The sequence below is a fragment of the Cannabis sativa genome, chromosome X, assembly GCF_029168945.1.
Source record: "Cannabis sativa cultivar Pink pepper isolate KNU-18-1 chromosome X, ASM2916894v1, whole genome shotgun sequence".
NCBI classification, from domain to species: Eukaryota; Viridiplantae; Streptophyta; class Magnoliopsida; order Rosales; family Cannabaceae; genus Cannabis; species Cannabis sativa.
In genome coordinates this window covers 44,614,938-44,640,312 of record NC_083610.1, presented here as the reverse complement: position 1 = coordinate 44,640,312, position 25,375 = coordinate 44,614,938, and the positions used below count along the sequence as shown (strand labels likewise).

The window sequence follows — 25,375 nt, the reverse complement described above, 5'->3', positions numbered from 1 at the left end:
TCATAAATATGGACACGTGAAGAGTTTAGATGCATTACATTTATTTTTATTTTATTTTAAAACTTAAAATTTTTAATATCAGAAACTAAATGCTACTTGTTTAAAAAAAAACAAAAACCTGTTCTCATAACAATTTTCACATGATCTTAGCACTTCAATTCGATAATCATGTTCCATATAATGCACTGGTTCACTTTGCTATGATAATTTAGTATTGTATCTCTCTTATTTTTTTAAAAAAAAAAATAAGTAGTATTTAGTTTTTGATATTAAGAATATTCAATTTTAAAATAAAATAAATAAATTTAATGCATTTGTGCCCTCCACGTGTCTATATTTACGGAAGTGGTAGTAACAGTGTAAGAGAATTGTAACATTAGGTATTTTCGCCTCCAAAAATAAACATTAAGTATTTAAGTGTATAATATATGAAACATTAAATATTTAAGCCATAATTTTCCAAAAAAAAAAAATTAAACTTTAAGGAGATATTATAAATTTTAAAAATTTGAGGGAAAATATATTTTTTATAATTGTAATGATTACAATTTATTTGTACAAATACATATTAGTCTTGTTTTTTTAAAAAAAAAAAATATATACATTAACCTTAAAAAAATAAATCGAAAACCCTAAATGTAAATATTTTGTAATAAACCCATGCAGGGTTCCTCCACTAAATTAAAATAAAAGTATATATTCAAAGTTAAATCAAACTCAGATATTATAATAATAAAAAAAAAATAGATATGAAGATATATATGTGTACAAATTTAAATTTGAAATATAACTTAAAATATGGCGTATAGTAGTGTAGTATATATATGTGATTTAAGTAATAGATAATTCATTAAAAAAAAATATCTAAACTGAGTGATTTTGATCGTTAGATTTATAAATTAATCTATATAGAATTTCAGGTTAAATTAATAATGCTATTTTAATTTTAAACAAATAAATTTATTATTCCAAATTAACGTATTCATTAAAAAAAAAGGAAAGCAACGGTGAGATATTTTAAATTTAAAAGATATGTAAAAAAATCTTTTTGTACGCGTATTTATTTGAAACTATTATTAAGTCACTATATATAATGCCTAAGCCCTAATATATGATACATAATTCATTACATATTCAGAAATTAAAAAACAAAGATATTAATTAAAAGAAACAATGAAGAGATTACGTAGAGAAAGTGATTTTTATAGCAATGTTCATGAAAATGATTATAGTGAAGAACAAAGTATTTACTCTATAAATAATACGGGTAAATGGAAACGAAGTCAACTACTTGGAAAAGGTTATAATGGCACTGTTTACTTGGTTGAGATGATCAAACCACCTCCAATAATAACATCATCACGTTTAAATGGTTCTCATCCTATTATGGCCGTTAAAACTACTTTGGCTTCTCGTAGTGATGAGCTCAAGAAGGAGAAGAAGTTACTCCAACTCTTTCATGGTAGTCCTTACATTGTTCGATGTTTTGGAGATGACATAACGATCACAACAGACAACAACGGAAACAAAACTAAACTCTACAATGTTTTCTTGGAGTATGCTCAAGGTGGATGTTTAGCTGATTTTATGGGCGTTACTATATTGTCTGAGACTAAAGTGAGACAGTATACAAAATCTATTTTGAGAGGACTTGAGTGTGTTCACAAGAAAGGTATTGTTCATTGCGATTTGAAACCTGAGAATATATTGATGGTGAAGGAAGAAGACGACGATGAGGATTTTGTGGCTAAAATATCGGATTTTGGACTTTCGAAAAAGATGTCTGATGATTGGAGGACTCCTGGTATTGTGAAAGGAACAAAAGTTTATTGGGCTCCGGAATGTGTAGAAGATGAAATTCAAGAACAGTGTTCGGATATATGGGCACTAGGTTGTATTGTTTTATATATGCTAACAGATGGAAGTATGAGATGGAACAACAAAATAAATGAAACTATGTCTAAAGATGCTAAAGATTTTCTCGTCAAGTGTTTTGAAGCCAATCCATTGGAAAGACCATCCGCCACCATGCTTTTGAGTCATCCATTTGTAGGTGGGAGTGGATTTATTAATAAAGTAATTCCTAAGAGAAAAAAGATAAAGAACTCTTAATTTTTATCAATTTATCTTTATTTGATATGTAAATGTAACACATTTTATTTGTTTATATATGAATGAAGCTGGAAAATTTTATTTACGCCCAAAAAATTTTTAAAGACACCTCATTTTAATAATTTTTATTTTATATAAAAAATTATATTTTTAATTGTATTAAGCTTTTTTAATTTTTTTCTTCCAATTCATTTTCTTAAAAACTATACTTATCAAATAAAAATAAATTTTATTTTAAATATTATGATAAAAAAAATTGAAATAAAAATTTATATGAAATTTTCTTAAAAAAAATTAAAAAAAAAAATATACATATACATGAGTTAGAAAAAATGATCAAAATAAAATTAAAATAAGTATTAAAATTAACATAAAATAATGTGATGACAAAATTTAAAAAAATATATTAAGTGTAATTTTTAAAAATTATTTAAGTTTATATTTTTTTAATAATAAGATGTAGTTATCATTTTATGGGGTGCTAATAAACTCCTCCTTAATATTTTTTCTATTCACATTTTTACAAATTTAACCTTTTTTCTTTACTTAAGATGTTTTTTTATCGTGCAGTAACTAACAATGTAGAAACTAATATTTGTCAAAAAAAGAATGTAGGAATAATATTATTCATTAAGAATATCTATTAAAATTATAAGATTTGAATCTATAGACGTAAGCTGGAGTAGCTCAGTTGGTTAGAGCGTGTGGCTGTTAACCACAAGGTCGGAGGTTCGACCCCTTCCTCTAGCGTTTATCGTTTTATTCTTTTCCACCCTTTAAAAACAATGTTTTTTTTATTTATTTCATTAATTTTTTTTACATAAAATGTTTAACAGAGACATGAATGAATTCAATTGAATAAATAATATTAAGGTTTTCTTTGAGCAGTGGGAGGAAGTTTCTCAGATGGGCCAGATGGGAGTTTCTTTCCTGTTTCTCTTTCAATCCTCTTCTTCAGCTCCCTCAGTATTCTGATTTGTCCCAACTTTTCAGGAGACAATTTCTCCCAATAAATTCCTATTCAAATCAACCATTGAATCTTGGTTTAGTAGAATATAATTATCTTATATCAAAACCCAGAAAAAAATAAAGAAATTTTGCTAACCTTGAGGCTTTGGAATGAGAGTATTTGTGAAAATGACTTGAGTTGGTGTGCATATGATATCTACTGGCACATCATGGATTAATAGCTTCTCTAATGGAATATCATCTACTAATTGACAATCATGCACTGCAAAAAAAAAATCTCAACTTGAAGAATAATATAGTGATATGTAATCATGTAAAGCAAACTTATTTATCAAAAATCAACCATGTTTAGTAATTGATTTATAGAAGAAGAAAAAAATGGTTGTAATTGTAATGAAGGGAAAAGGGTGCTAAACAAGTTTTTGGAAAGATGAGTAGGTGAAGTATTGCAGCAAATGTATAATGAGTTTTTAATGAGGGAAATGTTATTTAGAGTATAAAATGTTTCTTTCATATTTTAGGCCAAAGAATCCAATGTGGCGAAACAGAGTTAGGGTGGACGAGCTTTTATGGACTTGGGTTGGCAACGGCTTAGGCCACCCCACCCTAAGGACGGCCCTGGAGTGTGGCGGGTCCGAGCTCTTAATACCATGTTACAAATTGAGAGAGGTTTTTTTGAGTTTTTTGCGGCTAAACTCTCCAAATTACTAAATTGATAACAAATTTAAAGTGTCATTCATTTTTCACAGTTAACTGTTAATATAGATTGCTTATGTGTGTACACTTTTGTACATGTGTCATGTGAGGAGTGTTAGGTGCAAGTGAAACGCCAGTTAAGAGAGGTTTAGCCGCAAAAAACTTGAGGTTTTTTCCATAGTAGAATTTAAATTTAATTTAAAACTAATTGATAATAAGTGAAGTACCAACAAAGAAAGTTTGCATACCAGTGGTGACTACCGGTGTGGAATCGTCAATAGCTCCCATGTACCTCAACATCCCATATTCAAGCTCAGCAAATCCCTGTCTCACAATATTCCCATTTAGAAAACATCTCAGAAAAGCTATTTACCCCATAATGACTCCAAAACCAAAACACTAGGATATGAAAAAGAATAGTCTTATATCTTATGCATAACAAAGCTCAAAGTTGAACTAACTTTCTCTTTACATATCATCATAAAGAGTAGACATGGTTAGGAACTCATTACCTCACCCTTGCCAAGTCGAGCTCCAGTTTTCGGATCAACAGCAACCGAGCCAATGACAATCAAATCCACCTTCAGTTTTTCATCCAATCCGATTGGACGTCCATGCTTGGCGACTCCAACTGAAGTGCAAGCCTCTTTAATGGTGCCCTGAGTTAACTTAGAGGCCTCAAGCACAGAGAAAAATCCTGTCCTCAACCTTGGTTGAGGAGTCAACAATTTCTTTCCATCTACCAAAAGTGAATGATTTCAAGACAACAATAATCAAAAGACAATAACAATTTCTTTCCTCTTTATGTTCATTCATGTTCTAAATTACTTCACATCTCAACATTTAAGGAAAAATTGATATAAAGTTCAAACATAATTAGTGAATAATGATAAATGTTGTTAACAAACAACAAGCTTTCATAGCTCAGTTGGTTAGAGCACCCGTTTAGTAAGCGGGAGGTCTTGAGTTCAACTCTCAATGAAAGCAAAAACCTAATCTTTTTTTCATTTTCAAACCATTTTTCAGTATCATCAAAATCCAAATCTTCATAATTATGAAAACTGACCAGAAAGAGTGAGAAATCGAACTTGTTTCTGAGGTGAATCAGGGTTCACTTTCACACACTCTGCAACTCTAAACTCTTCCAATTCCCCAAACTGCCAATACCCACATCACATTTCATTTTCACCACATATATAATAATGATAATGTGCGGAAGGGTTTTTTAGTAATTTTACCTTATCGGCAGCGACTGAAGCGCCGGAGAAATTGGGGATACGGTGGTGGACGGGTCGTGGGTTCTGAGCGAAATTCCGGGACTCCATTAAATCCCAAATTCTCTTACGAATGACCCATTTCCAAGCTTTTGGGTCTTGTTCTTCTTCTTCCATGGATGATTTGTAAGCTTCGGCCATTGACTTTCGAGCTTTGGCGTCGAGGGATAGTCTGTTGGACTCGTACGCTGCCTCGTCGAAAACGGCGTCGTTGTTGTTGTTGTGGGTGGAGTTGCAGGTGAAGCTATGATTGTGAGAATAATTGGGTTTGGTGTTGAGAATTGAGAAAGGGGATAATGAGGGTTTGAGCTTGAATGGGAGTGGGATTCGTATCAGTGTTGAATCCATTATAGCTTTTGAGTAAGCTCACTGAAGAAGATGATGGTTGATTCTGCTACCTCTGTTTTTTATTTATTTATTTATTTTTGAAGCAAAGGAAAAAAAAAAAGAAAAAGTGTAATTTGCTATATAAGTTTAATTTTTTTTTTTTTTTTTTTGAAATGGAATTCATTCATTCAAACCAACATTACACAGGATTAGGCGAGTCGAGCTGGACTGCTCGTCTCGCACAAGGGGGAACAACCCCAACCCACATGGCACTAGCTTTGTTAATCAAAGCATCATTGGCTAAAACATGAGCAACTTGATTTGCTTCCCTATACACAAAAGATATCCCATGGACCCTTACATCTTGCAATAAATCTCTAATATGAGCAATAAGTCCATCAACATCTCGACAACCCCCATCATCCTTCATCACCAGATTCACAGCCTGAAGACAATCAGTTTCCACCATGAAAGAAGACAGCTTCTGTTGCAGCCCAACCGTGAGCCCATCTGCTATCGCACGAAGCTCAGCATGCAGTGGAGATAGTGCTTGTCTCACTATCCTGACAGCCGCCCTGCTTATACATCCATTGTGATCACGCACAACCGAACTAACACTTGCTAATCCTTCCCCCTCTTTCACACCCGCATCAACATTAATTTTAAATGATCCCCGAACTGGTGCAACCCAACAAGCAGCCGCCCTTGCTGCTCCAGTCTTCTGCGAAACCGTATCCCCTCGAAATTCAGCAAGGAGTTTGCTGCACCATTCAATCATTGCAGCAGCCGTGGGTTTGTGTCCCCCATGGTTAACCGAATTTCGGATGTACCAAATATTCCAGGACAAAACTAGAAAGAACTCAAAATCTTCCTTCGGCAAACTCCCTGACAATCTCATTAAAAAAGCAAGAACATCCTCCTTACCTTGTCTCTTAATTTTACCAGAAAACCCAGTCAGTTTCCACACATCACAATTCACTCTACATCCCCATAAAGCATGAAAGACATTTTCATAAGCACCACTAGAACACCGATTGCAATAAGGCTCAACCTGAATTTTCCGATGAGCAAGAGCCGAATTGGTTGGTATCCATGAATGGGCCATCTTCCATGCAAAATGTTTCACCTTTGGCGGGATTTTGAACTTCCAAAGTTGTCTCCACCATCTCTCAGTAGCCTCTGTATTAGACTGAATTTCCCTGACCTGCAGAGCCGCCGCCATACGATAGCCACTCCGAACTGAGTACTCTCCATCTTTACTATAATGCCAACGGATCTTATCCTCAATATCATATTCCGAAGTAGCCATTTGAAGAATTAATTCCGCATCTGTTGGATTGAAGACAGCTCTAACAAACTCCTCATCCCATTCCCCATTCCCTTTCTTCAAATCAATGACATGTAGTTGATCCGGCAACGAAGGCTTATCATAAACTTTAAAAGTAACCGGCCTAGGTAGCCACGGATCTTCAAGAACCCGCACCGAGTTTCCATTCCCAATCCTCCATCGATACCCAGCTTGAATAATCTTTTTCCCCCACACCAAACTCCGCCAAACAAAAGACGCATGGTTCCCACATTTAGCCTCCAACACTCCTACATTCGGGTAATAACTAGCCTTCAAGACTTTGCTACACAAAGAATTCGGATATCGAATACATCTCCAAATTTGCTTTGCGAGCAATGCTTGATTAAATAGACCCAAATCCCGGAACCCAAGACCACCTTGCTCCTTATGTTTACACAGGACAGACCACTTACACCAATGAATCTTAGCCTCTTTTTCCGATGATCCCCACCAAAACCGGGCTGCCATACTATGAATACTATTAATTGTCTTCTTTGGTAAGCGAAAACAACTCATGGTATACATAGGTATAGCTTGCACAATCGCCTTAATTAACACCTCTTTCCCAGCAGCCGAAAAGAACGACCCTTTCCACCCCTTCAATTTATTCCAAACCTTATTCTTGATGAACTCAAAATGTTGTTTCTTCGTTCGCCCAACAAAAGACGGAAGCCCCAAGTACTTCCCATAGTTATCTACAACTTTCACCCCCATAAAAGTAGCCAACTGAGTCCGAATCGGAGCAGAAACAGAGCGCCCAAAACACATCTCAGATTTGTGATAATTGACAAGCTGACCAGATGCAATAGAATATTTTTCTAACAACTCTTTGAAACACCTACATTCAGCTTCGGTCGCATCAAGAAACACAAGACTATCATCCGCAAAGAAAAGATGCGATACCGTTACTCTCTGTCTTCCAAACACAATCCCATGTAATCTACCTTGTTGTTCAGCATGTTGAATAAGACATGAAAAAGCTTCAGCACAAAGCAAAAACAAAAAAGGTGAAAGTGGATCACCTTGTCGCAATCCTCGTTGTGGAAGTATGCGACCTTGAATTTCCCCATTGATGATAAAGGAGAACTGAACAGAAGTGAGGCAATTCATGATCTTCTCCACCCATAGCCGATTATACCCCAACCTCATCATCATAGCTTCCAAAAACTGCCATTCTACCCGGTCATACGCCTTCGCCATATCCAATTTCAATGCAACTTTTGACCCGTTCCGAAATCTATTCTTCCGCATCACATGCAAACTTTCATACCCCACAATTGCATTATCATGGATAAGACGACCCTTCAAGAAAGCACTTTGTGAGTCCGAAACCACACTACCAAGAGAAAGCCGCAGCCTATTTGCCAAGCACTTCGACACAATTTTATAAATCACATTACAAAGACTAATCGGCCGAAACTGTTCCACTCGTTGAGGCTTATCAACTTTTGGTATTAATGCCACCACCGTATCATTAAGACATTGCAAATCAGCCCCTTTATTCAATACATTTAAGCACACAGCAACAACATCAAGTTTCAGTTTGGACCAAAACTTTTGGTAAAAAAGCGCATGAAGTCCATCGGCACCAGGTGCTTTAGTAGGATTCATCTCTTTCACGGCTCGGACGACCTCCTCCTCTCTAAATTCAGCTAGCAAATTTTCGTTCATGGCTGAAGATACCTTTGGCTGAACTACACTAAGCACCTCATCTAGGACAGCTACATCAATGTCAGAACTCTTAAACAATTTCGCATAGTAGTCTTCCACAATCTTACACACTACCACCTTATCATCTTGCCAAACACCCATGTGATCATGAAGTCCTTTAATCTCATTCTTCTTTCGACGGGCAGAAGCTTTATGATGAAAATATTTTGTATTACGATCTCCCCATTGCAACCATAACGCTCGACTCCGTTGTCTCCAATATTGTTCATCCTTCTCAAGCAACCCATTCAATTTAGCTTCAATCTCTTTCATACGCTCCCACACCCCCGATTGTTGCATCATTGTTAACTCATGAATTGCTTTTTTAAGCTTCTCAACCTCACTATTCAACTTAGACTTCTTTTTCCTATTCCAGTTCTGAAGAGCTTTCCCACACTTATTCACCCTACATCTAAAAGACCCCAATCGGCCACTACCATGATCCTCTTGCCACACCCGATCCACAATCTCAGCACATTCCTCCTCTTGGCACCATGCCTCTTCAAAATGAAACTGACTCTTACGTTTAGACTTCCCACATTTAGCGCCATCCACTCTAATCGGCATATCCACAACCAAAGCACGGTGGTCCGATTCCCACCAATCAAGCAACGCTATATCAGCCCCTTCAAATTGTGCCAACCACTCCTCAGTACATAGACCTCTATCCAACCGTTCCATAATCCTGGACTGACTATGCTCATTGCACCATGTCAACTCATGTTTCGTAGAACTAAAATCAATAAATCGACAATCATCAATCACTTCTTTAAACCCATCCATAACCCCTGGAAGGCGATCACGACCGCCCACTTTCTCAGAAAAACTAACAATTTCATTGAAATCTCCGATACATAACCACGGCCCTTGCACTTCCTTCCGCAAATCCCGCAACAATTGCCACGAAAATCGACGTTGAGAAGATTCAGGATTACCATAGAAACCAGTGAAAGACCATGGCGGAAATCCACTCCCAGCAACAGTAGCAAGTATATGTCCGGGAGAACTAGACAAAACTTGCACCTGTATATCAGCTTTCCACATCAACAACAGCCCCCCACTCAGCCCAATTCTATCCACAGTCCACAAATTCTCATATTGAAGAACACTACATACCCGTTCCGCTTGAGCCCGAGTTAACTTACTTTCAGCTAAGAAAATTATACTCGGTTTAACATCACGCACATGGGATTGCAATGCTCTTAATGTCCAAGGATTCCCAATTCCTTGGACATTTCAACTTAAAATTTTCATTGCATTCGGCGGCCTTGAATATCAAGGCTCGCCGCTTCAATTTCAGAAAAAGAAACAGGTAAATCCAAATCATTAGAAATACCTACCTCCAAATTAGATACACAACCACTATTTCCTTCCTTTCCTACAAGAACCTCAGCATCAGATAGTTCACCCGTACCTGTCTGCATTTTTTCCTGCTCAGGTAAGCTACACTCCACTTGCGATCCACCCTTCTTGGCCTTATTCCGAGCCTTGTTTTTAATAGATACTCTCTTCCTTCCTTCTTTGCCGTGATGCCCAGCCCCAGAAACTGTCGTATCACAACCCAGAAGAAATCGGCCAACCTCCGCCTGCTCCACCATAGCCTCTCCTTCAGCCGTAGCTTCCCCCCCCCCCTCCATGGTGATTCCATTTCGACCACAACGTCTTTTCCTTCCTTCCCTATCATCCTGAACATCAAATTCCACCCTACATTCATTCCCCTCACGATTTCGCACCCCTCTATCGTTCCCAGCAGTCTGTGATAATGATTGGGGATCAAGGGTAATTCCATTGACTTCCACCCGTGTATGTTCCAAGGTAACATTTGGGCCAAAGTGATCTAGTCCAGTTGAGCTCTGTCCAGATACAAAAGCATATGGGCTTTGAATAAAGCCCATTTCTTTATGAGAATAGCCCACTTCAGTCTCCATATGTACTTTTCCCTTTAATTTTTGATTATTACCATTGTCTATAACTGCCTGCCCACGATCTATACCTTCACCCGCCTTATTCTCCAACCGCCCCGTCCTAGTCTCCAAGGTCGTGTCTCTCCCAGTCCCCCTAACCACCTCCGGCCGACGACTCACCGTCTCAGACACTCCATCACCACCAATCGTGGATCGGGCCTCCTGCACCTGTGCTAATCGCTGAGTATGGGCCACAAAGCAGTTCGGAGTAGGGTCCTCTTCTTTCAACCATACCCCAAATTTTGGGACTTGATCACCATTCAGATTCAACTCCAATGCTTGTGCCTTAGTACAAACGGCTTGATCATGTCCCCAAACACCACAAGTGAAGCAAAGTAAGGGCAGCTTATCAAACTTAAGTTGTATCCATTGCTTACCACCATCCACAGGGATGAATCTCCTATATAAGTTTAATTTAATGTTGTATATAAATACTTAAATTTAATTTTTGATGGTAATGATATTTAAATTATATTTTTAAAATTGATAAATACCTTATCGGTAAATGTCAAATTATTATACACCTATATTTAAATTATTTTTAAAAAATAAAAATAAAAATTTAATGACCTAGACTAATCAGATTAACACATATTAGTACTGCCAAAAATTAAACTTAAACTTAAGTATGAAGTTAAACTTAGTTATTTAAAAAAAAAAAAAAATTATTCCAACAACCAAACTACTTACATATTGTTTAACATATTAATTACATAGATTCATTGATAAGTTGGAATTTAGTCTTCAAAATCATCTTAACCTATTGTAGGGGTGAGCATAAAATTCGGAAAATCGAAAAAATCATTTAAACCGACCTATCGAACACTATTGGAACCGAAACCGACGAAATCGAAAATCGAAAAAATAGCTAACGGTTTAAACTACCATTGAACGGTCGGTTTTTTTTTTTTTTTTGTAATAAACCGACCAAAAAAATTGAAACCGACCGTTACATATATTAATTTATTAAGTTTTTTTTTCATGTATTATAGTTACTAATAATATATAAAAATAATATATTATTTTTTATTAATATTAAAGTTAAAAGAACAAGATAATTAATTTTTGAACAATTAATTTATATATTTGTAGTTGTAAAATGTAAAATAATGTATTTATAGAATAAATTGGATTATTTTTTTTAAAAAAAAAAAAACTTCAGTTTGGTCGGTTTTAAGATATGTTCTGGATTGGTCGGTCGGTTTTCGGATTGCACCAATCCAAACCGAAAACTGAATTTTGGATTTTTATATAGAAAAAAACGACCAAACCGACCGATGCTCAGCCCTAACCTGTTGATATATCACTGCGATAGAACCACAAGAGGCTTCTAAATGCATCTATTCTGAGTACACCAAACAAAGTAGACTACTGCTGCAACTGCTGCCGAAGCAATTTTAGCAACCAAGCCTCTCCCTATGAGCTTAACCACCGGTTTAACTAGTCAGACAAATGGTTTGGTCGAATAGTCAAATCAAACAATTTAAAAACTACTTGTGAAAATTCTCAAAAAGTTCATTTTGATTGTAAATAAGTTCTTAACTTTAAAAAATAGTGGTAATAGTCTCTAAGTTCGAGATTCTTACAAATTTGTTGGTTCTCATTTTAAGAGATAGGTTAATTGCTCCTAAAAATGTTAAGTGTTGATATTAAATTACAACATAAGTCCATAAAAAGTTTATTTTAATGCAGATAAATTCATATTCTTGAAAAAATTACAATAATTGTAATGACCGCTCTAGTAATTTGGGTTAGTAAGGGCAATTAGCACTAATTTTTATTATTTTATTATTATTTGCGAATTAATTTAATTGTGGACTCCAATATTTACAAATAAATATTAGAGTTATAATTTCTCAATTCCGGAGATTTTATTAAACTCTAGGGGTATTATTTAGCTTATATGTGAAATATGTTATTTTTGTTCGGCGACAACGGAAAATGCGATGGATGACTAGATTGATCACATGGGTAAGTTTAGAACCTTATTTCATAGTGGGAAATATTTTAGAGAAAATAAATTATCGGGATTGAGCGGGGTTATGGAATTTGACCATTTTACCCCTAGCTTTGGAAATACCCTAGTTTTAAGTTTAAGGGGCATTTTAGTCTTTTCCTTGGTGAGGATAGGTGGCTGCCCTAGGTGATTGACACCTAGCCAAATATTATTTCAGCAAGAGTTAATTGGGGAAAAAACTCTTTTCATTTGAGGAAATTAAGAAAAAAAGAAAAAATTAGAAATTAAGGCATTTTCTTGAACTCTCTCTCTCTTTCTTTCGGTTGGGACAAAGTATTGGCAAGAATCAATCTTCTCTTCCAATTTTCTAAGTTTCAGCAAGGAATCCAAGGGGGGAAATCATCCTAAGGTAAGTTCTAATGAAACCCCTCTTAGTTTTCAAGTTTTTAAGTTAGGTTGAAATGGTGTTTTGGAGTAATAGGAGCTGTTAGGTTTTCATATGCCTAGGGTTCGAATTTTAGGGTCTTGTTGAGTTGATTTTAACTCCTTGCAGCAGGTTTTGATTGGTGTTGATGGTTTTATGCAATTTTAAGTTTAGAGTTCAAAGCTTTGAGCTTTAATGGCAAGTTGTGATTTGTTGGTTTGTTCTGTGAAATACTGCCTGGATTTTGTTGCTTATATATTGTATAGGTGCTCTGGAAAGTTTCATGGCGATTGGTGGAAGATTGAGCAACAAATGAGAGGTTTTGGGAAACCTGGTGCAAACCGGCTAGCCGGTTTGCAGTGCCACAAAAACCGGCTAGCCGGTTTTGGCAGGGTTCCCCGAGCCTTTCATTTTCTCAATTTTTGCCATTTCGATGCCTCGGTTGGGTGTTTCCCCATTTCCAGAGTTAGAATAACCCATTAAGAGCATAGCAGAACCTAGGGTTTTGGTTTTGAGTTTCCCGGGATTAGGGTTTTAATCGTGTGACTTACCCGGTTTCAATATGTGATTAGGGCATCCATCTAGCACGAGAATTCTGTTCAAGTCGGCCAACACACTTGAATTCGGAAAACAGGTAAGAACTGTGTATAATGTATGATGTGATTATCTGAATGTATGTATGTGTTAATATGTATACATGCTTATTTGTTGTGATTCATACACTACCAACACTTGTACGGTTGCGGTACGGAATGCATTGGTAAGGTGTATGATGTTTGGAAGTACATCATAGTGTTACCAGCACTTGTACGGGAAGGTACAAGGTGTCTGTGGTACAACACTAGATAGTACTCAAGGTGCGGTCATACCTTACCTACACTAATACGAAGGTATACTGAGTGCATGTGGTACATGGTACATGGTCGTGTCCTAGTTAGAACGTTCATACTCATCTGTTAAGCTCTGTAAATAGGTGTATGGGCGCCTATTTACAGGTCGGAAATTATATGATATGTTATATGCATTTCTTACTGAGTCTGTTGACTCACAGTTTCTGCTTCCATGTGTAGGTAAAGGAAAGGCGAAGGCTGAACAGGAGTGAACCTGAGCTCGGGTGAGATTGTACATGTCAAGTAGCGCGACCTGGAGTGTTCGGTCTCGGGACATCTGGGAGTTGTATTTTGAAAGTCGTTGTGCGACTAGTAAATTGTGTATTTTGGAATGTATATTTTTGAAAAGTAAATTTTACAAAGTTTGAAAACGGGATCCCGACATTTGTAAATATTTTATTATATTACAAAGTTTAGTATTTAATACAAAAGTTTTAATTTGACACGATTTTCGAGAAATTTCTTTGATTAGCAAAGATTGCACAATAATTGAAAAAGCACTGTAGCGTGCCTTAGCATTAGGGCGTTACAATTTTGGTATCAGAGCCGCCAGGTTTGTTTACCGAAGCTTGCTAAGACATGTACAATCTTCATCAGAGAAAGCTCGGTTCACGGTTCAGTAAGCCTGTACTTGTTTAGTAATTTAATTAAATGAGAATGAGAAAGTATGTTAGGAAGCATATTAGATTTTAATTAAATATATTTCTTTAAAAAGAAAAGAAAGTGTGTTGCCTTTAAATTATTAAGAGCGGTGTTAAGTTTTGATCGTCGTTCAACTCCGCTCGGCTTATGGATTCGGAGGCTAAGTCCTATTAAATGGACGCCCCGCGAAATACAAGAAGTCAGGGTGATATGGTTGAGACCGTAGGCGGTCAGAGGAATCCCCAAAATCCTCGTGGTCGCGGCCGTGGCCGTGGCAGAGCTCAGGGTGGTTGCCCTGTAAATTCACCCCAAGCTCCTCCTAATTGGGAGCAAAGATTTGCGGAGATGCAAGATAGAATCCGCCAACAAGATGAAGAGATCCAAAGATTGAGGCAGCAGGGTCCTCCTGCCGTGCCTCCTCAAGTGGTTGAGGCCGTGGCGGTTCCAGTAGTGCCAGCAGAACAACCTGTTGTTGGCAACCGTATGGAGCCGTTATGCGAAAGGTTCCGGAAACAGGCACCTCCAGTGTTTCTGGGAGGTCCTGATGTGATGAAGGCCGAGCAGTGGCTTTCAGTGATTGATCGCATCCTCAATTTTATGGGAGTGGTTGGTAATGATCGGGTGACCTGCGCCACTTTCTCAGTTTCAGGAAGACGCTCTCGTGTGGTGGGAGTGGATAACCCTCACTCGGGACGTCACAGTGATGACCTGGGAAGAATTCAAGTTGTTGTTTAACTCCAAGTATTATAACGAAGCAGTCCGCAGTGCAAAGCGGAAAGAGTTCACCGAATTGGTTCAAACTGAGGGAATGTTGGTTACTGAGTATACGACAAAGTTTGACCGTTTGGCCAAGCTGGCAGCTGGAATTGTGCCAACTGATTTTAGCAAGAAAGAAAAATATCTGGCTGGTTTAAGTGCAAAGATTCGGCACGATTTGGTGATTACTACCACTGAGGCAACCACATATGCAGAGATGGTTGAAAAGGCTTTGAGAGCCGAGGGTGCAGTGAAATTCCTTCAGGAGCCCCGGGTGACTCCGAGTGTTGGTGGAACCCCCACTGTTCCTACTCCTGTTTATGGTAGGGATGGTGGTGACTCCACTACCGAGCAGAAAAGAAAAGTTGTTCCAGCTTCTGGTGGCTCGGGGCAAAGTAAGCGGTTCCGTAGGAACCAAGGCAGAAGAGGACGCCAGGGTTACTCTTACCCTGAGTGTCCACGGTGCAAGAAACATCATCCGGGAGAGTGTAACCGGAAGACATGCTTCCTATGTGGCATGGTGGGGCCTTTCAAGAAGGATTGCCCCCAGGCAAAGAAAGAGGAGCCGAAAGCAGAAGTGAAACCGGTTCCTGCTCGAGTGTTGTCCATCATCGGTTCCTATGATATGTTATATGCATTTCTTACTGAGTCTGTTGACTCACAGTTTCTGCTTCCATGTGTAGGTAAAGGAAAGGCGAAGGCTGAACAGGAGTGAACCTGAGCTTGGGTGAGATTGTACATGTCAAGTAGCGCGACTTGGAGTGTTCGGTCTCGGGACATCTGGGAGTTGTATTTTGAAAGTCGTTGTGCGACTAGTAAATTGTGTATTTTGGAATGTATATTTTTGAAAAGTAAATTTTACAAAGTTTGAAAACGGGATCCCGACATTTGTAAATATTTTATTATATTACAAAGTTTAGTATTTAATACAAAAGTTTTAATTTGACACGATTTTCGAGAAATTTCTTTGATTAGCAAAGATTGCACAATAATTGAAAAAGCACTGTAGCGTGCCTTAGCATTAGGGCGTTACAATAATAGTCCGTCAAGCTCGAGATTCTCGTTAGTTTGTAGGTACTCAATTTAACAATTTTATTTGTAGTTCTTAAAATTTCCACGTGTCAAAAGTTTATTGGTCAACAGCATAAAAAATTATTTAAATAAAAATATTATTAAAACCTTGATGTTTTTTTGATTAAAGATTGAAAAACATTATATATTAAAAATACACCCTAATTTTTACGATTCGTCACCCACCATTCTCAGTAGTTGTGGAGGCTTGTCGCTGACTATTAGTCTAGTACCATCCTTTTATCTCCACCTTCTTCCTCGTCCCATCCCACGATCCTAGAAAATCCAAAAAACCAATTAAGTAAAGAAAAGAAAGAAAAAAAATCCCAAATCACTACACATTGCTCTGACTCTAACCCTCTTTCTATACCTATCATGTCGGTCATCATCTCTGGTCGCTAGATTTCTATCGTTGTCCAGCACAAAGAGAGAGACCTAGAGGGCCTAAAAAGAAATATATGTTCTCAAGATCGGGATCAAGATCGAGATCTTGGAGAGAGATGAAACTTTTTGTTTTTTTTCTTTATGTTTCTAAGAAAACGAGAGACATGGAGGGAGTATGCGGTGAAGAAATATATATACGAGTAGTGGTGGGTGGTGGGTTTTGGTGGCCGGTTCTTTGACCTTTGCTTCTCTAATTCAAACTTTCCTTAGATTTTTTTTTTTTTCTTTTAGAGCAACCCCTCTTAGTAATGGAAATTGGAGAGTTTTAGTAGAGTAGATCGGGACTAGACAGGTTGGGCTAGTAGTGAATGAGAAGGAGAAGAAGAAAGAAAGAAAAAAAAAAAAGTAGATCGGATGAAAAAAGTTAATTAATTAGTTTTAAAATAATTTATTTATCTATTTAATTATTTTAAATTATTTTTATTAAAATTATGATTAAGACCAATAAAATATCAATACGTGGTATTTTGGGAGCAATAAATGGAGTAGTTAAATTAGATACCTACATGGACTAATAATAATCTTGAGCTAGGGGTGTTCACTAAGTATCCGATCAAGTCTAATTCGCATGATCCAATCCAATCCAATTCGCAAAATGCAGATATCCACACTTGCGCGGATTAGATTGGATTGAGAAATCTAAAATCCGCACTTGTGCGGATTCGATGTTGTTTGACTTCAAAAAGTAACCGATCCAATCCAATCTGCACTTAATTATATATATTTTCAAAAAATTATAATGTATAATATATATATTAATTTTCTAGTAATATTAAAAAGATGACACAAATTTTTAATTTCTTAATCTTTTTTAGTAATATATTGAGTTGGTGTATTTATTTGTTTTATAATAAAAAACACTAGAAAAACTATTCTTATTCACATAGACACATACACATAAATTTAAATATATTTACTAACTTATTTATTTTAGTAATGAATACATATATATAGGGATATGATTTTATCCCGTTATTGTACTTTCACGGATTGTAATCCGTGATGTACGGCAGCCGTCAGATGAGGGAGTTATTTGATCTGACGGATGAGATTGATCTAGGGGTAATTAGGTTTAAAAAGTAGAAACGTACCCTGACACTCATTTAATGTACCCTGAGACCCATCTAATGTACCACAGAATACATTCCGTGAAAGTACATCACGGGACAAAATCATATCCCTATATATATATTTTAGTGTAAATCTAAAGATGAGTACGTATATATTGACATATATGTATATTAATTTGATTTATATATAAATGGAGATGGAAATAGATTATTATTGGAGATTAAGAAACAATAGTCTTTTTTTAATTTTTTTCTATGAAATATTAAATAATTTATCATTAAAAAAAAAAACAACCGATCCAATCCGCACTATTGCGGATTGGATTGGATTTAAATTGTTATGCGAATCGGATTGGATCCAAAATATGAAATCCGCACTTAGTGCGGATTGGATGTTGTTTGATTAAAAAAAGTACGGATTGGATCGGATGAACACTCCTATCTTGAGCTTAGGGTTATTATCACAATTTTTTGAGATTAGAAATCTATATGCATCCGAGTGAATCTTTTAAGGACTTATACCGCAATTTAATATCAACACGTGATATTTTTGAGAGCAACTAACAGATCTATTAAAATAAGTACTAACGAACTTAGAAGAATCTCAAGCTTAGAGACTATTACCACTATTTTTTGAGGTTGGAGACTTATTTGAATCAAAGTGAACTTTTTGGAAACTTTTGCCACAATTTTTCCTAAAAAAATTTGGGACTTTGTGTGTGTGTGTCTCAAAAAGTACGAGGCAACCATTTAATTTATATTTATTAAATATATATATCAATTAACAATAATATTTCTTCATCAAAGTAAATTTTTTGGAGACTTTACTGCAGTTTAATATCAACATGTGATATTTTTGGGAGCAACTAACAAATCTATTAAAATGAGGACCAATAAATTTACTAGAATCTCAAGCTTAGGGGAATATTGCTGTAATTTTTTGAGGTTGAGGACTTATCTACATCAAAGTGAACTTTTTAAAGACTTATTTCGTATTTTTCCTCTTTTTTTTGACAAATCTCAATCACACGACGACAATTCGTGTTGACGTGTCATATTCATGTTCGTGTTATGCAGGTTGATATGTTTAATTTGTCAACCCTAACCCGACCTATATATTTCGTGTTAAGAAATAAATCTCAACCCTAACCCGACACATCATGTTCTCGCGTTGACCCGTCCTGTTCACGTGTCGACTATATTTATGTTACAATACATGTTGATCAACATGATTGGTATCACATATTCAATTTTCATTGTATTAATTTATCACAAATTATCAATATAATAAATAAAATTCTCAATATTAAATATAATAATCTATCTTATATTCTTATAAGCAATTTTCTTTGAAATAAATATAATTTAACTATAAATTAATAATTTTAATAATATATTAAATATAAAAGGGTCTATTCGTGTTGATTTTGTGTCACATGTGTTAATAACACTAATTTTGAGTTCGACCCAATTTTAACGTGTGTCTATTTTTTGTGACCTTAACCTGCAATAATTCGTATCGAGTTCGTGTTGTGTTATCGTGTCATGACGTAAATTGTCATCCCTTGACCAATAACATTAATCATCAAGCGATTATGACTCGGTAACTATGAATATATGACTATAATATAAATAACACATATTACTCATACATGAGCTGAGAGAAACTAGGGATGTTCACGATGTGGGTGATGTAGTTTTTTACCATTTTTCAAACGAACTCGCACGTGCAGTTTTTTCAATTTTTCAAACCGCACCCCACCGTGAAACTAAAAATCTACAAAAATCGCACCACAAAAAATGGTGTGGTGCGGTGCGGTTTTTGCAGTTTGGACTATCACTAATTATCAAACTATCACAAATACAGTAAAAATTGAGCAACACTTGTCGAAAATACCATAAAGCTTGAAAATAAATATGAAAATAAAAATTAAATTTAAATAATACAATAATTAGTGGACTTTGGGTTGGACATTTACATATTGGACCTGAATAAATATAAAAATTTGTATTTTTATAATGTGCGGTGCGGTGCGGTTTGAGCCGCATATTAACAATTCAAAACTGCAAATCGCATCGCACCGCGTGGTTTAGGAAAAATTCAAACCGCGACTGCATCGCAAAGAATTTCAAACTGTATTTTTTTTTTGCAGTGCGGTGCGGTGCGGGCGATTTGAGCGGTTTGATGAACACCCCTAAGAGAAACACAATTTTTTTGATGGAATTAATTTTTGAAGAGTGCTAATTACAACCTCTTAGTCAACCTCCACGTCCGAAATCACACACCGAATATTTTTTTCATAGCGGTATTCGTTATAGTTACAATATCATCCTTGTAAATTTTTGAAAAATTTCGAATAGTTTACAGTACCGAAAAATAGAGTTCCTGATATTCCAGTCTACCACTCGTGTTCAAAAAACTTCAAATGTATTTTCGACACTGTAAACTATTCGAAAATTTTCAAAAACTTACAAGTATGATGTTGTAAGCATGACGAATACCACTGTAAAAATAAAATTTTTTTAAAAAATATTTCAACATTTATTTTTGGACGTAGAGATTGACTAAAAGATTGTAACATGAAATTAACGGTAGCCCAATAATAATAACTTTTTTTACCAAAAAAAAAAAATCTTTAATAGTAGTAAACAAATAAAAAATAAAAAGTGGAGAGAGATATAAAGAAACAGTGGAACATAATTGATGATGAGATTAACATTAACATAACATAAACATAAGGGCAAACAAAAAAAGAGAGTACATTTACAACATGCGAAGCACTTAACCTACAATCCTAATATCTCTCTCTCTTCGACCCTCTCATCTCATCTTCTCTTCTCTCTTCTCCTCAGGCAAGTTCTCTCTCTCTCTCTCTCTCTCTCTCTCTCTCTCATTATTGATCTTCTTTCTCCTTTCGATGAATGCTGTTTGGAAGCCAAGAAATTAGCTTTACAAAAATAAAAAAAAAAACAAAAACAAAAATTAACCCCTTCCCTCTTGTGTGGGAATTCATTTCTCCATCTGGGTTGTTACCCTGTTTTTGATTTCTCGTAAAATCGAAATGGGGTTTTAGGGTTTTGTGTTGTTGATGCTTTATTTGATGGTAATTGGTAATTAGTTTAGTGTCCGTTAAAAAAAAAGGGTTTTTTTTTTTTCTTTTGTTCTGATGGAAGAGAAATTCCCTTTGGAAATTTTGGTTATGATTTATTTTTGTCCTCTGTTTCTTGGTGGGTTTTTTGATGAGGTTTTTTCTTAATGGCTTTGCATCAAAACTGTTTTGATTATGTTCAATTTATACAGTTGCAATTAAAACCAATTTGTTAGTTTTTTGGGTGTGTGTGGGTGTAAGTATATGGCGTTTGAATTGAGAAAGTGTACTGATTTTCTTATAATCCTAAGTGAAAATGTTTTAAACATAGTTAATGTTGGTGTTACAGCTTGCTTAACAATGGCAGAACCTTCCAAAGTCATCCACGTCAGGAATGTTGGGCATGAAATATCAGAAGTATGTTCTTCTCTCTTTGTTTTTAATCAGAATTTATGTTGTGAATGAATTCAAGCTATATAAGAAAGAAATAATGGGAATTAAGTTGAATAGTGACATTGTTAATCAGTTTGTATTCTGCTTTCAAACAATTATTGATATGTTTTGGCCTAATTCTATAATTTTTGAGGAACAGGAGAAAACCATAGGCTTGAACATTTGAGCTATCTTTCTTTGTGGTCAATTATGCATAAATTTAATCTTATCCTTCTCTTGATTTACTTTTCAATCATTTTTTTTTCTTCCCTATGTATTAAAGAATGTTAGATTAAGATTTGAAGGCTGATTGATATTGTCATAAATTTTAAGTATTGACTTCCAAAATATCCAAAATAAGTTACCTATTTCCTAGGAGGAGGATCACATTTTGTAATTCATTTAACATTGCAGGTTACTTGTTTTAATCTAGGTACTCTGTCATCTTTTATTTTATATTTTCTTATGCATTCGACATATTCTGTGGCAGAATGATTTGCTTCAGTTATTTCAGCCATTTGGGGTTATAACTAAGCTTGTGATGCTTCGGGCGAAAAATCAGGTACTTCCTGTCATTCAAATGTTCTATAAATGTGTTTTACTTAGCTTTTACCTTAAGTTTGGATCTGATATGCTATGGAAAATCTTCTATGTGCAAAAGGCTCTTATCCAAATGCAAGATGTTGCTTCTGCGGTTAATGCGCTCCAATACTATGCAAATGTTCAACCAGCCATAAGGTATGAAACTTTGTTGTAGAACACTGTGTGGTAATGGCTCATGGCCGATGTTAACATCCCTTTTCTTCTTTTTTCTCTCTTTTATTTTATATTTATATGTTTGAAATTTATCATGTGTATTTAGCTGGTCTTTGTTTATTATAGGGGGAGAAATGTTTATGTCCAATTCTCATCCCATCCAGAATTGACAACAATGGATCAAAACGCTCAAGGACGAGGAGATGAGGTTGGCACTTTGTTTTGTAGGCATATAATATGTTGTATTATAGTGTTATGTTGTGTAACATGGTTAGATAATAATAATTGTTTGCAATATAAGATTAGCAATAAAAGCAATAGTGTGAAATCACCAACCTAGTTTTTCCAAACTTCTTTCTGTTTCTCGCGATAACTTTCTTTTTTCTTTTCTTATATATGCATAAGTATATTATTTAATTGCTTCCTTCCTATTTCTGTACTTCCTATTTATTCTCTTCTTCCCTCTTTCTCTGTGTTGGTCTGCTGTTTGTGGCTGTGTGGATGCTTAGCCAAACCGAATCCTCTTAGTTACAATTCATCACATGCTATATCCTATAACGGTGGAAGTGCTGCATCAAGTGTTTTTCCCCCACGGATTTGTGGAGAAGATTGTCACATTTCAGAAGTCAGCTGGTCAGCTTCTTGGAGTTTTCTCCCTCTATCTCTTTCTCTTCTCTGCTTTTTTGGTTTAAACTCAAACATTTGTGCATGCATTTTGGAAAGAAAAAAAAAAGTTATGTTTATCGACGCACTTTTGTTTTTCCTGCTTTGTAGTCCTTCTAAACAACTTCTGAAATTCAAGAGGTTCACATTATTATATATACACAAGTGGGAGTGTGACGTTGCAATTGCACTTGGGAAAAGTCCACGCTTTTATCTAACGAATTTCTTTGTGGTTCTCTTATTGGTTTGTTATACATTTTCCATCTTCTGTGCGACTATGTAGGTTTTCAGGCCCTCATTCAGTACCAATCACGCCAAAGTGCTGTAGCAGCTAGGACCACGCTGCAGGTATTCTTTAACTTGGATTGTTTTAAACTGTTGTTCTTAGTTACTTAAAACAAGTTTTAATATTTTTGCACTCTATAGGGACGCAATATTTATGATGGTTGTTGCCAACTCGATATTCAGTTCTCCAAGTAGGCTTCTTAACCTTTTATAGTTTTCATTATAATTCACAATTGTTTGTTTGTGGATGATAGTTGTTTCCATTATTGTTTCATGATATGATGTAATCGAATTCACGAGTCTTGTATTTATATTCCAGCCTTGACGAGTTACAAGTGAATTACAATAATGAGCGTTCAAGGTGAGTTGCTGTCACGACCTTAATATTAAACTGCAGTAATGACCTTTATTTCGGCTACTAAAACTAACTTCTCTTTTTTTCTTTGTCTAGGGATTTTACGAACCCTAATCTTCCTTCAGAACAGAAAGGAAGACCCTCACAAGTATATTCCATTGTCTTCTTATTCTCCTCTGTCCCACTCCCCTCCATATTCATACATCGAACTATGTATAGTTTAAGCAAACTGTAAACCTTTTCTGTTTCTTGTGTTACAGCCTGGGTATGGTGATGCAGGAGGCATGTATGGCATGCAACCTTCTGGAACAAGGGGAGGTATTGAATTTGTTTTTGTTTTGGGTTTAATATGGTTTCTGTTCTTTGTTTGTTTTTTGCACTCGGTGCTCTAAATGTCATTTGCTGATGAACTTTTTTTGTTTCCTTTGTTTCAGTTCCATTTCCGCAGGTTGGTTTTGCTGGCTATTTTAAATTGTGTGTAGGACTTGAATTGTTTCAAGATGGAGGTTATCTTATGTGTGCACTTTTGAGAAATATATGTATATTCAAGCTCCTCGAAATCCCTTTTCCAGTAGTGATGTTACGCGATTGGTGCAACATTCCTCAAGCTTATGCTTATTCTTTCTTTTCTGTTCTTTTCTTTGCTTCATTAATGCTCCATAGATGATTTATTGAGCTAAGATGGAAACTTGGACATTTCCATTTGGATGGTCGGTCTTGGGATTTTCCCCAATTGTCGTTGTATGTCTAAATCTGTCTTTTCTAGTAATTGAAAACTTACCTCTGGTTCATTTTCTTAAAATTTAGATGGCAAACGCCGCTGCAATTGCTGCCGCTTTTGGTGGAGGTTTGCCTCCAGGTATAAGCGGGACAAATGACAGGTGTACAGTTCTTGTCTCCAACCTAAATCCCGATGTAAGTCATTCGTTTGTTACTTCTATTTTCGAGAGTTGGTGTTTCTGGTTTTCTTACATAACAAGGTTTCCATTTCAGAGAATAGACGAGGATAAGCTTTTTAACCTGTTCTCCATCTACGGAAACATTGTAAGGATCAAACTTCTCCGCAACAAACCAGATCATGCCCTCGTTCAGATGGGTGATGGCTTCCAGGCAGAACTGGCAGTGCATTTCTTGAAGGTTTGCTTTCCTTAAAATTGTCATATGTTATACAACTTATGATTCGATTCCATGGATTTAGTCAAAAATTGTGTAACAGGAGCTTTCTCTTTTCTTTGGTACTGATGGCTTTGTAATCCTATAATATCAGGGTGCAATGCTGTTCGGAAAGCGTTTGGAAGTCAACTTCTCAAAGCATCCAAACATAACACAGGGTGCCGACACCCACGAGTACATGAACTCTAATCTCAACCGCTTTAACCGCAACGCAGCCAAGAACTACCGCTACTGCTGCTCCCCAACAAAGATTATCCATCTATCCTCTCTCCCCCAGGATGTCACCGAGGAAGAGATTGTGAACCACCTAGAGGAACACAGTCCCATCGTCAACACAAAGCTCTTTGAGATGAACGGTAAGAAACAGGCTCTGGTAATGTTCGAAAGTGAGGAGCTGGCAACTGAGGCTCTCGTCACCAAGCATGCTAGCTCGCTTGGCGGGTCAATTATCCGCATCTCCTTTTCCCAACTACAGACAATATAAGAGAAAGCTTGTAGCTTTGGAAAAATAACAAGAGCAAAGATTCTTTTAAGCATAATAGAGGTGAGAGTGAGGACTCAATAACTGAAAAAAAGAAACTGTCTATTTAGAGCTGACAATCTTCTTCTTTGTTATCAATTTTCTTCTTGTAGTAGTGGTTTCGATTGCATTTGTATTGGCGAGTTAAGCGCGATGATTTATTCACTTTTTTTCTTAACCTTTGAGTATTTTTTTTCTTCTTCTTATGCTTAGTCCTTAATATTTAGTTCCAACATGAGTTTTGAAGAGTTAGGTAGAGAAAGGTGTGTGTGATCATTCATATTTTTCTTCTTCTGTTTTCTATTTTTCTCTAAGAGAGGGATTGATTTCACATGTACCCTTTGTATATCACTTCATCTCATCTAATTCAGGTTAGGCCATTTGTGCTGTATTTTCATTCCATTACCCAAATTTGTTCCACCCACTTGGTTAAAGTTTTTGCCTCTCT

At 35.9% G+C, this 25,375-nt stretch overlaps 3 protein-coding genes and 2 non-coding genes across 5 annotated transcripts; 4 read left to right on the top strand and 1 right to left on the bottom strand.

Annotated features, from left to right (window-relative positions):
* Nucleotides 1-1,173: 1,173 nt before the first annotated feature.
* On the top strand, nt 1,174-2,112 carry LOC133032199 (mitogen-activated protein kinase kinase kinase 20-like). Its single transcript, XM_061106070.1, has one exon. The coding sequence runs from the start codon at nt 1,174-1,176 to the stop codon at nt 2,110-2,112; it is 939 nt and encodes a 312-aa protein (XP_060962053.1).
* Nucleotides 2,113-2,788: 676 nt separating this feature from the next.
* TRNAN-GUU (transfer RNA asparagine (anticodon GUU)) lies at nt 2,789-2,862 on the top strand. The gene has a single exon. It is a non-coding gene; the product is annotated as a tRNA-Asn (tRNA).
* Nucleotides 2,863-2,887: 25 nt separating this feature from the next.
* On the bottom strand, nt 2,888-5,519 carry LOC115708257 (5-formyltetrahydrofolate cyclo-ligase-like protein COG0212). The gene is made up of 6 exons (XM_030636482.2): nt 5,016-5,519; nt 4,844-4,934; nt 4,290-4,516; nt 4,026-4,101; nt 3,218-3,343; nt 2,888-3,129 (listed from the first exon to the last, which is right to left on the bottom strand). The coding sequence occupies exons 1-6, from the start codon at nt 5,397-5,399 to the stop codon at nt 2,981-2,983; spliced, it is 1,053 nt and encodes a 350-aa protein (XP_030492342.1). The 5' UTR covers nt 5,400-5,519; the 3' UTR covers nt 2,888-2,980.
* On the top strand, nt 4,691-4,764 carry TRNAT-AGU (transfer RNA threonine (anticodon AGU)). Its single transcript has one exon. It is a non-coding gene; the product is annotated as a tRNA-Thr (tRNA).
* Nucleotides 5,520-20,360: 14,841 nt separating the features above from the next.
* LOC115708219 (polypyrimidine tract-binding protein homolog 3) lies at nt 20,361-25,115 on the top strand. The gene is made up of 15 exons (XM_030636439.2): nt 20,361-20,507; nt 21,093-21,160; nt 21,666-21,737; nt 21,837-21,913; nt 22,058-22,139; nt 22,441-22,564; nt 22,878-22,942; nt 23,021-23,070; nt 23,199-23,240; nt 23,331-23,382; nt 23,495-23,552; nt 23,669-23,682; nt 24,042-24,149; nt 24,228-24,371; nt 24,502-25,115. The coding sequence occupies exons 2-15, from the start codon at nt 21,104-21,106 to the stop codon at nt 24,889-24,891; spliced, it is 1,335 nt and encodes a 444-aa protein (XP_030492299.1). The 5' UTR covers nt 20,361-20,507; nt 21,093-21,103; the 3' UTR covers nt 24,892-25,115.
* The last annotated feature ends 260 nt before the right edge of the window (nt 25,116-25,375 follow it).